This window comes from Aedes aegypti, chromosome 3, assembly GCF_002204515.2.
Source record: "Aedes aegypti strain LVP_AGWG chromosome 3, AaegL5.0 Primary Assembly, whole genome shotgun sequence".
NCBI classification, from domain to species: domain Eukaryota; kingdom Metazoa; phylum Arthropoda; class Insecta; order Diptera; family Culicidae; genus Aedes; species Aedes aegypti.
The window spans coordinates 386,300,437-386,313,297 of NC_035109.1; the positions used below are offsets into that span (position 1 = coordinate 386,300,437).

The window sequence follows — 12,861 nt, forward strand, 5'->3', positions numbered from 1 at the left end:
ATCTAGGAAAATTATTTGAATTTGAATTTTTTTTTCATGAAACATGTGATTTATGGGCATCCCTTTACATAAGATTTTAAGCAAAAAATGTAAGTATGAAATTCGTTAACTTGTGTCTTGTTGAGCTTGAGCTAAAGGTTGATTGGTCGCCTGTGGTTGCTACTACAGTATCGCCAGATCAGCTGCACTTGCACAAGGAATAAACCAGATGACTGCTTGGGACTAATAAACACCCTCAGTGTATAAGTGCTGGTGATCTTCTATTTTTAGGCAACAATGCACTATGGTCCAGAAATCAGTTTTTGTTTGGTGTTATTGAAAATTAGGGTGGACCACATTTTCATAGAAATTGTGTAACTAACTTTCTTATTTGTAGAAATTATACTATACATGCTTCAGCAAAGTTGTAGACCATTCAATTTTAAGCAACTTTGCCAAAAAAAGTTTTTTTATATCTCTTAAATTGACCGATTTAGAGCTATTTTACTACGGTGACATAGGGTGGTCGAAACAAAACTGGTTTTCTGGCTCTAGAGTTTTCAATTCAAATTTCTCATCAAAGTAGTCTATGAAACACTTTTAGAGCTTTGAAAAAATGCGTAGTTTGGTGAGTGAAGAAACTCGCTATCTCTTTCCGTTTGGGAGTTATTATTGTTTTTCTCTCAAAAACATGCCTACTTCGATTGTGAATATTTTTGATTGGGGCAAACATAAAAAATATCTTTTGACGGCATTTAAAAGACAAAAAAAATTGTAAATTATATAAAAAAAATTACAGATGTATTATTTTTGTAACTCTAATAAAAAATCTTGAAAATCAAATATTTTTTATCACAAAAACTTTAATAACTTTTGAACTAAAATAGATATCAGCAATATTTTTGCATGAAAATTTGCGTTTTGTTAAGTTCTAAAAGTCGTTCATAGACGACTTTGACGAGAAACTAATATTAAAAACACTAGAATTGAAAAACTGATTTTTGTTGGACCACCCTTTGATGATTAGGAAAAAATGCTCTATATTGGTCAAATTTTGAGCTACAGAAAAACTTTTCTGGCAAAGTTGGTCAAAATTCCAAGTTCTACCGCTTTGCCTAAGAGTATATACCAGTATTTTTGCAAATAAAAAAGTTGATTATATGATTTGTGTGAAATTGTGGACCACCCTAGTTTTGAATGACTCAGTATGAAAGCCTACATTTTTATAAACAATTTTGTAGAAGATCATTTTTGTCTAAAATTTTATTTTCATGCTCAAAATGCAAAATAATAAAGAAATACATACTATGAAAATCTTCAAATAGTTTTAAAGCCCTATCTTTCTTATTTCAGATTTCTCGTCAAAACGGTCTATAAACGACTTTTAGAACTTAACAAAACAAAAATTTTCATGCAAAAAGATTGATGATATCTTTTTTAATTCAAAAGTTATTAAAGTTTTTCTGCTTAAAATCATTGGTTTTTAAGGGCATTTTATTAGAGTTACGAAAATAAAACATTTGTAATTTTTTGATATAATATACAATTTTATTTTGTCTTTTGAATGCCGTCAAAAGATATTTTTTATGTTTGCCCCAATCAAAAATATTCACAATCGAAGTAGGCATGTTTTTGAGAGAAAAACAACAATAACGGAAAGAGATAGCGAGTTTCTTCACTCACCAAACTACGCATTTTTCAAAGTTCTAAAAGTGTTTCATAGACTACTTTGATGAGAAATTTGAATTGAAAACTCTAGAGCCAGAAAACCAATTTTGTTCGGACCACCCTATGTCACCGTAGGAAAATAGCTCTAAATCGGTCAATTTAAGAGATATAAAAAAAAATGTTTTGACAAAGTTGCTTGAAATTGAATGGTCTACAACTTTGCTGAAGCATGTATAGTATAATTTCTACAAATAAGAAAGTTAGTTACACAATTTCTATGAAAATGTGGTCCACCCTAATTTTCAATAACACCAAACAAAGGACCTTACTAATACAAACAACTTTGTAGAAGACCGTTTTTGTCTAATGTTTCATTCTAAAGCTCAAAATTCATCTTTCCGCGTAAAACTGATTCCTGGACCACTGTGCAATGGTGTCTACCACGTCAGAATCCACAGAAGACCGGATACACCCCTGAATCTACGCCAGTTTTATGGGGGAAGATATAGGGGTAAGGTAATTTTATGGCAGAAAGGCTTGCTTTTTGGTTAGCAAACTACCTATGAATCAGGCGTTATGAAAGGTGTGCTATAATGATAGAAGAATGGAAGCGTTTTCTTGCACGTCTCTGGTTTAGCGATTACTTTGAATGAATAGATAAGGTGTAATAGATTAAGAGTAGAAGTTAGAAGCAAGTGAATGATACAAGTACAAAGTACGAATAAAGGGACGGGTCAGGGTTCAAGACCTTCTGCTTATGAAGCAGAAGCGGTAGCTATAATACCAACAAACCCATCTGACCACCAGTTCGTTAACTTGTGCCTTGTGTTTTTGAAGATTTATGTTCGATAGAATACCTTACTGGAGGAAAAAACTAGAAACAAGTACTGGAGAAATCTCTTATTGAATCCAGAGAAATTTTCTGGGAATATTTCTGAAAGGTTCTCTAGAGGAATACTTCAATATACCATTTCAGGTATGCCTGCAGAAATTTGTGAATACTTTATGGAAGCAATGTTGGGGGAAACTTAAGAATCCTTTAAGGAACTCTATGAACTTGTTATATCTCGTGTCAATAATTGGCCATGGGAAAACTGCTACTGGTTATTTGGATCGAAATCGGTTATTAATCGAGTTTCCAAATTTATTCAATCTTTCTTAACCATAAAAGGACCTATTACTCAGGAACAAATTGAGCTAAGTCATATTTTCGACTTCGTTTTGCTCATTGGGAATTATAATGAAGGATGGATGTCCTTCATAGTTTAAGATTTCATGCGAAAAGGGTACAAAAGTTGTGTAAAATGATGTCTTTGCGTGAATTTTGCGAATCAACTTTGAAGGACGTTAGCCTTCTCCAAACGGAATCCTTGCTACTTCCATGGCCGTCGCTGTTGGTGAACAGTTAATAATACAATTTCCACTCCACCAAAAATCAATCGGTGGTGGTAGAGTGAGAGCGAGGTAGAGTTTAAACACCTTCCAAAAAAACCGAAAATTGAAAAAGTGGAAAATCCCATTTCCCAGCAAGTACACACGGTTATTATTATTGCGTCGGTCTCGATGGCAGGAAATTTAATGCGAGCGGAAGGTTTTTCAATTTACCGGCTCATGCACGCCACAGTGGAGCACAGCATTTTGCAGGTGTTAAAGGTAATGACAGGTGTTTGAGACTTTGGCTGCGACTGACTGACGGGGACCCGGGCCGGCGGAGTTATGCACCTCTCTAAAAGCGCTGTGAAATGTGGAAAAGGGATGACTTAAGTTGGTGGGGTTAGTTCGTGTAGTTCATGCCTGGGGGCGTTCTGTGCAAATTGCATTCGTGAATTGTGAGAGGAGGAGAAGGAAACTTCTAACAAACTTAGTTAGTCCAACGATGAGATAGGGGCGTCCTAGATAGGGTTATTAATCAATAAATTATCGTTTGTTATCATTGTCTGAAGTCTAGGCATTGCAGAATTCGTTCTTTTTTGATTTAGAAGCACGATCGGTCAATGATCGGAAATGTTTCGTAAGTTGTAATATGCTTCATTACACAAATTAGTTATTTGTTTCATAGTCATTCGGATAACATTTTTATTTGATTGAATAAGCAAAAATTCTCTGGAACCTTTTTTTATTCATTCCTTGATTAGTTTCACTCAACGACGCTTGAAGCAATTGGATACGGAACAGTGAATCGAACAGTTCTTTCTGCATACATAACGTTTCAAAGTGTACCGGGAATAACCCTCCGGACACAAATTGTTAATTAAAACTGAAACCTACATAAACTTTGCTCCAATTTTCGATTGCCATTTTTCATTGTTCTAACTGTGACCGATTCGAACAATAATACCCCCATAGCATGTGATGCAATGCTGTTTCAACTTGTAGCTGCAAGTGGCTTTTGCATCATTGGTGGTGAAACCATAACTGCACAAATACGCCGCATTCGACAGTAAACATAGCCCCCACCCACCCCCTTCGTTATTTCCATCGTTCGAATGTCGGTCACCAATTTGATCATAGACAATGAGAATTCGCGCTGAGTGAAACAAAATTACAACCCATCGACAGACAGCGCAGTCCGTGTGGAACCATCGAGTTCAAATATTGACACTTGAGCGGGTTTAGTCCGCGCGCCGACTTCCGTTTCCGTTGCCCACACGGTCATCCTTTCGAATGATAGCCGATTCATGCAAGCGAGGCGAAGGCTCTCCAAAGCTTTGGCTGTTCGAGTGAAAATAGCTCAGTCGGCACGTTTGGCCAGAGTTACTGTGGGAAATTGATGGCCTGTGATGGTGCACCATTAATTCCAGAGACTGGCTGAAATATTGCCAGCTATCAATATTCAGATTTTTCAGTATTGATTTTACCACAAGAATTATACACGTTTGACTATCGATCTCTTTGAGTTTTGGTTCAAAATTTGTGTAAGGATTTGACTTACAGAACCTTTGCTAATTTCAACTCGAGAAACAGATGACTGTGGCTTTTGAGCAGAAACAGTGGCTGCCAATTCATATTAATCTGCGTCTCATTGACTCAGGTAATTGGTTATTTTTTTTGTTCACAACTGAATCTTTTTACGACACATTTCATTTCATTTCAATTACATTATTTATCAGTATGTTTTATATAAAATGTTGTATGTTCAATCAAACAACAGTTCTGCTCACGCCATAAGCTTTAACAATCATTCCATCCAGTATACAGAGCAAAACCACCGCAAAAACCGATTCCAGAAAAGCTTCCTGATTGACGTTTCGTTTTCGTTTCAAACTCTTGTTCTGATTTCGAATATTTCCCCTGTCTATCTCTCCGTTCTTCCACAGGCACATCGTACGGCAACTCACTGTCCGATACGCTGTCGGATCCAGACTTTATCGACAACCCACCGATGATTCAGCCCAAGTTCACTTCCCGCTCCCAGTCGATACGGGCCGTCATTGGCGATACGATCACGCTGCCGTGCGAGGTAGATAATCTGGGTGAGTACGGGGCAGGAAGCGAGCGGGAGGGGAGACTTATCCGCGCATACATACACAATAGGTTGGCCCTTAATGACTACAAAAAATCTTAAGTTATGCTCCCCAAATTGTTCATTTGAAGCATCTGAAGCTACTGTGTAAATTTGAGCAGAATACGTCAATTCTGAGGAGTGAATAAACGAACTCGAAGATTGTTTGAACAAATTGACCAAATATTTGGCAAAACGGTTCAATTACATTTGAGACTATGGACTTTCAATAGGAAAGAAAATCATCTAGTACACCTTCAGTCGAAAATGTAACAGGAATGAAAGTAAATCTTCGAGCTGTTTAGTGGAATACCTATAAGTAGATTATAAATCGAATTTAGTACTGTACCATTTAATTCCACTAAAGTTTGTATTATTTGACAGATACGCGTATTTCGACCTCAACTGTAAGGCCGTCTTCAGTGTCGTGTACTAGACTCGACTTGTCGAGAAGTCGAGTCTAGTACATGACACTAAAGACGGCCTTACAGTCGAAGTCGAAATACGCGTATCTGTCAAAGAATACAAACTTTAGTGGAATTAAATGGTACAATTCCTAATTCGGTTTTCCATCTACCTAACAGGAATGGCTTTTCCAAAATACTTGGACGATTTCCTCCATACAAAATTTAAGTTCATTATGATACTTCTCAGAGTTAACGAATTCCGCTCAAATTTTCACAGTTGCTTGTGAGGGTCCAAATGAACAAATTGAGGAGGGGAAGTAAAACTTAGGATTGTTTCAAGATGAATTTTCATATAAAAATGGTCCACCTTAATACACACATAGAATCCGGGGGGAGACTTCGCTGGGCCTCAATAATGGCGGAGTTACGTCTAGGTTGTAGGTTCATGCAATTGCGGTTTGCAGTCAGTGGCAGCTGAATAATCCATCCCAGCTCATCCCAACATGGAAAGGGCTGTGCCGACAGCAACGGCAGAGATGATTGATGTGGTGTTTTCGAACATAGATTGGCAATTTTTCGGACAGCAGAGAGATCAAAGGATAATGAAAAAGTGGAAGAGATGACCTTTCGGGGGATTTGGTTGGTACAAATCGGATTGAAAGAAAATAAAACGGAAAATGGGACAAATAGCATAACGGCTCATGTGAAGAATAAGACCTCTGTAAGTTAATCACTTAGCTCTATGGTAACGTCCTTGGCTACAAAGCAAAGTGCTGAAGTTGTCAGGGTTCAAATCCTAGTCGATTCAAAATCTTTATATAATGGGAACTTCCTTAAATAACCTGAAGCTCTCAGTCAACCTTTGGGCAAAGATTATCCAACCCACCTTTTTATCACCATGATGTTAGTTTCTCATCTTCTCATTTGCATGCAAGCAAGACATTCGAAACGTATTACTTTTGAAGCTCCCCAAATAACATAAAAAACACATATTTTTTGCTTTTTAAGACAAGTGTGACACTAAAATTTAACAAGAAGGCTACACTGGGCACAGCGATGCGGTTAAAAATACCATATCAGAGGGTTAAAAATAAAATGATTTGTGCAGACTAAATTCGCAATTATTCCAAATATTTTGTGCATTCAATTTTACCGTGGCACCACCTACTATAAAGTGGTTATGGCAGCCGGTGGTGCTGGAAATGCTTCGGAAAGCATAACCTTTGAAAATAATGAAGTTTGATGCCCATATTGATATGGTTCCGGATATGTTCCTAATTGACCACTTCCCCCAGGGCACCTGGAACGTTCTATAGAGTGGTCTGTGCATCTAATGGTTCTGAATACGCTGCAGGAAACATCATTTTTAAGGTTGGTGTCCGCTTGGATATAGCTCCGGATAATATTTACATGATTGGAAATACAAACATGACTGACCATGCTTTCCGGAACCAGTTTTACGGAAATGGTCATATTTCTGAAGATTTCCAACCAATCTTAATGCGTCCGGTGGCATTCAACTTCCTATTAGTTCTAGTTTCTAGGAAAATTGCAAACATCTATCTAACTTTACACCACACAAAAATACAAGCGACAGAAAAAATGACATTTGGACATGACCTTAGAAAATCCGGAACATCTCCGGTGTCCAGTGGCCAATATGCATGGCCAAGGAAGTTCCTAAAACTGGACCAAATTTGCCGTCGACTGCTTCCAGATGCATCCAATTTCATCCATTTTTCATAAAGTTATAAGCATTTGAATTTGGGCAAAATTTTGCCTATCTCAATCATTTTGCCTATCCCCTGTAAGCTGCAGTAAATGAACGTTGCTTGTCGTAACTAATGTCGAATTGTGAAGTTTTTTGCGTTCAAGAATGTATATTACTATGAAAATAACGTAAAATTTCAAAATCATGCACGGTGCGGTATTGACAAACACCTATGAACTTCTATTTATAAGCAAGGATTTGAACATGGTATAAACCTGAAAGTTTGTGAGGATGCTTGAGATTTATCCCTAAACCAGATTTTATTACCAAAACTCGTACCAATTAGCTCATATGGTTGAATTAATTGAATTTATGTTAGATATCATTGAATTCCTTAGGAAATTGCATACATTTAGGCGTTTTCCGCGTAATTCTTGAAATTTAACTATTCGTTATTTACCATGACCCCAGCACAGTGGTTCCATTTGTTCTACGAAGCGGTCATAAATAATTTTACTCAATATTCGATGGTAAATACCATCAGAAATTGTCAAATCATTTATTTTTGACTGTTGAAACTCCATCGAGGTTGATGCCATTATTGATATCGCTTCAAAAATTCTATTTAGGATGCGGAGATCATTCTGCGAATACTATGTTATATGAATTATTATATGTGCAAAAAACTGACTTGCAATTATTGATAAGAACCATTGAATCTATAGATTGAAAGCAATATATTAGGATTATTAATTGCGAACTTGAGAAGATTCTCCTCACAGAGTTGCTTCACATGCTCAGAAGCCTACTTTTTGGTATGTGGATGTAAAAAGCTAATGAAAACTTTTTTAAGTGCCGAAGTTGTATATACCAAATAAATACTTGAAATACTTATTAATTGAAAATGCCAATTTCACATCAAATCTCTACCAAAATCAAATAACGAACATGTCACTTAATATAAATAACTTTAAGTTTCAAATATTTGCAACTGAGAAATAACTAATGAATTATTTAGTAATATTTTGTTGCTTCTTAATATTTTTTATTCCCACAATTTTATTTTTTTAGCACTGTATATATATATAGATGCTGGAATTTCGTTAGATATCTTGTTTTGATGCTCAAAATAAATACAACAACTATTTCATGTCATTACTCCCACACTTTGGGAAGTCATGTCATACATATTAGAATGGCTGTTATACCAATACTAATTAAATAGGATTTTATTGTCTCAGCACCCTCACTAAAACTACTTGTTAAATCAATATACAATGTTGCATGTGCATTCAAATCGAATTGAAGTATGAGTAGTGAAAATTTCATTGTTTTGTATATTCATTCCAGTTAGCTACAAATATACTGCTATGTAATCAATTATATGAATATTTTTACCATTGCCTTCATTGGTAAAAACTCACAACTTTGAAGGCACGCTGCTAACTTATTTGCAAATATTTGTAGCTAGAACCTTCACAGGTTCATTTTCCTACTCAAACATGATCATTTGGTGGCAGAAGTTTGATTAAATGTGATTAAGAACATATTTAAAAACGTACTTCAAATAAAGTGATGTAGTTACGAAGTGAATATGTTTCTATCCTCATTACTCACATCAACACTGACTCCTAGATGTCAAATGACACTCTTAAATGTATGGGAAGTGATAGATATACATCTGTACTAATATTCTGTAATCTAAACTGATTGAAAACAATTGATTCTGATTTGCGAAGACAACAAACAAAGTGCTGAAATCGCTTATTTTTTAACGTATTTTTCACATATGAAAAATAAACTCAATCATTCATATCCTTACTATGCATATCATACAGGAACCTCTATAATGTTTCTGTTTTTACATTCTTGAGGTCATAATTGACCCATGAAAAGGTAAAAGAATGACAACCAAGACATTTTGTTTTTCGATTTATGACCTATGGGCGGTACCATTGTGCACAGTTATGGATCAAATAGTGTGGAGCCCAACCAATAAAACTCAATAAAACGACATGGAAAAAGTAAAATTGTAATTTAAAAGCACGAATTGAATCGTTTCAAGTTGGAACTTCGGTTAGTAACAGTTTTCAGTGTAATATTTACAAACGATTGCATAAAAATTAAAAATTGTATCGGTTTCTGAAAACCATATTATGAATCAATTTTCATATTATGGATCAAATTGTGACATATTACGAATCAGTGCGCAAAATCAGGAGATTTTCAACTCAATGCATCTGTATTGCATGGTTTGGCGAAAGTTAACAATGTGTCACATATTACTGCAAAAAATAGCAGTGTTAGAGCTGGAAACAAGGGTAAAATGCTATTTTTTGTGATACTGCATTGTAGTAACTGAGACATGTACTGTTTTCGCTCCACACCAAATTTTCCACCCATTTTTGTCTGTTCTTCTTCTTCTTTCTGGCGTTACGTCCCAACTGAGACAAAGCCTGCTTCTCAGATTAGTGTTCTTATGGGCACTTCCACAGTTATTAACTGAGAGCTTTCTTTGCCGATTGACCATTTTTGCATGTGTATATCGTGTGGCAGGTACGAGGATACTCTATGCCCTGGGAATCGAGAAAATTTCCTTTACGAAAAGATCCTCGACCAGCGGGATTCGAACCCACGACCCTCAGCATGGTCATGCTGAATAGCTGCGCATTTACCGCTACGGCTATCTGGGCTCCTTTTTGTCTGTTAAAAAATGAAATTTACGAACCTTGATGTTTTATTAGTTTTATCTTTAGCGCTTTTGTCTGAAAATAACGAATCCAATGCTTAAAATGGCAGAAATCTACATTCTTTGGAAGTGATCCATAACCGTAGTAAACAATCATTTCATGGCCCATATTATGGATCACTAGTTAGAACTGCTAATATTCTGAATTTACAATCAACAATTCAGGAAAATGTTTTCCAAAGATGAATTCATACTAAATTTAAGTGAACGAGCATTTTTTCTGCTAATATATTTAAATTTTAGCACCTGTGGGAGCTTATGAATGCTGACGGCACTTCTTACGGAAAACGACCATATAATGATAGCTGTGTGGTACCAACTAAACATTTGTCAAATACACCGTTATTTAGCGGTTGAATGTTGTGCTTAACATTACAAATGGTAGAAGACAAATAGTATAACATGGGAATAATATGATTTACGTCAACGTTTATGTTTTGAGCGAGTTATCCGATGTGGAACGCCAAAGTGATCCGTTACTGTGGGTGATCCGTAACTGTGTGGGCATGGTATACAAATATTACATTGATAAGAGTTTTACAAGCATATTCGGATTCAGGGAGCTCAAATTTATCATATAGAGTTGTTTTGGAAACTAACAATAATGGCATTGACAAGTGATCAATTTCACCCCGAAATAAGATCCTCTGATTTTTTATTTTAGATATACAGTTAACTCTCCCTTACTCGATATTGAAGGGACCATCGAGTTAGGGAGGTATCGAGGTATAGAACACATATTTTTCAAATTTTCAACTTTTTTTTTCTTTGTCAAAATACATTCAGAATAGTTATTTTCACGTGAAAAACAATACCATTTCACCACATTTACTTTTGTGATACTTTTCTACCGATCAGCAAAAATGAAAAATTTTAGCACCCAGAAATTGGCAGTAAACTTTAATTTTACTATCAATTTAATCATAATAATGAAATTCATGAAATTTATTAACGTTTGGAGGACATTTGGAACATTTCATGAAAATATCGAGTTAGAGAGGTAAATTTACTTGGGAAACTGAAACAGATAGCATCGAGTTAGGGAACATCGAGTTAGAGAGGTATCGAGTTACAGAGGTATCAAAGCATGCTAGATTGAAGGGACCGCACATTCCATCGAGTTAGGGGAAATATCGAGATACAGAATATCGAGTAAGGGAGAGATGACTGTATTTGTTAACACTAAAATGACATTTGTTAGAAAATTTCGGTACATAGGTCGATGAGGCTCACCTTCGTATTTGTTTTCCTGCATTTAGCTGTTTGGCATTGTTAACATTAAAGAAAACAGACTTGAAAAACCATGAAAAATGATAAATTTCACCCGAAATTACGGTACCATAGGAAAATATCACATAGTAATTTATTAGTGCGGAACATGTTAAAACACACTACCTCCAATATTGGAGCTACCTCCACTTAGGGCGCGTTTGTTTCAGTGTACCGAACTGATAGTTTCAAAAGTTTTGTTATTTAATTTCAGCAAACGTTATCCCGATCAGTGGATTACAACAAAATTATACCACAATTATATCAAGATTTGTTACAAATAACAAATTTTGTTTCATTTTTGTTAGAAGTACTTTAAATTGATGGAGGCAATTGTAACATAATTAAAACAAATTCAGTTATGATAACAAAGGCTGTTTCAAATTTGTTTGAATTTAAAACATATTTTTAACACAATTTGTTATAAAAAATAGAGAACAATTGTTCATAACAATTTGTGTAATCATTCAGTTATGGAAAATAACAAAATGAGTAATAGTTTTGTTTGATTTGAAACATAATGAGTTGCATTTTTTTAGAAGTAATAACATATTTTGTTTTAATTTTGTTCAGTGTAGAGGAAATTGTGTTATAATTTTTGTTATTTGATCTACCAACAATCCAAAATTATAACATATTTTGTTATAAAAAACTCGCTAACTGAGTAACAACATCTGTTGCAACTAAGCTGTAATCCACTGGTCGGGATTAGGGTTGTCGCAAAATCTCAATTAATCGATTAGTTGATAATCGATTACAGTCCAAGAGTGTCGATTATCGGTAACGATTAATCGACCAGTATTTTTCGATTAATCGAATTAATCGACATTTTTTCTGTAAATATGAGTTCTTACTGCTATAAGGTACACCGGAGTAAGCTAAAACGGATGGGGCAATATGAAATAATAAGTTATGAACATGATGACAACAAGTGTTAGCAGGTTTTTCGTTCCTTAAAATTTGTTTCATTTGTTAGCACAATGTTTCTATAGTTAATTTTTCTTTTTTACGAAATTTTTCATTTAATGTAACCCGAGCCTTTTCAACTTTCCCGAAATGTAATTGAAACACAGTTTTGAGAATTGTTCCCAATAGATAGATCCTTGTAAATACGGATCGACCAGCACGATGAAATTCTTCTAAAATTTAATTTTCTAATCCAATTTTCGAAGCATAAAGATGGGGTTCATGACTTAGTAAATTGTTTCTTGAAGTATTTTTTTTTTCAAATCAAGTGAATTTCAGTACGTTATTAGTGGCCTACATTTATGATTCTGAGGTAATCCCCCCTCTCTCATTTTTTCATGATTTCCATAATGGAAATGAGAAAAACACATACACACTTAAATTAGAATGCCCAATCTCGGCTAATTTTAACCGAGATCCGCACAGCCGAGAAGTCGGTAAACAAATTTCCTGGGTTCTCAGCAAATAAAAGCCGAGTATCAGTAAATCTTGCTCCTTTGCTAAGCAACCGAACAATTTGTTAGCTGAGTCTCGGCTAAAATCGTGAAACCGAGATCCGCACAGCCGAGCTCGTGAAAAAAATTTAAGTGTGTAGGATTGACCCATTTAT

General features: G+C 35.3%; 1 protein-coding gene across 2 annotated transcripts in view; it reads left to right on the forward strand.

Moving 5' to 3' along the window:
* Nucleotides 1–12,861, forward strand: part of LOC5563684 (protein amalgam) — a 300,411-nt gene that overhangs the window by 201,313 nt on the left and 86,237 nt on the right. For both annotated transcript variants that reach the window (XM_021853682.1, XM_021853683.1), the window contains exon 4: nt 4,965–5,120. In XM_021853682.1, the coding sequence (XP_021709374.1) occupies nt 4,965–5,120 (156 nt within the window). The remainder of the gene's footprint in view (nt 1–4,964; nt 5,121–12,861) is intronic.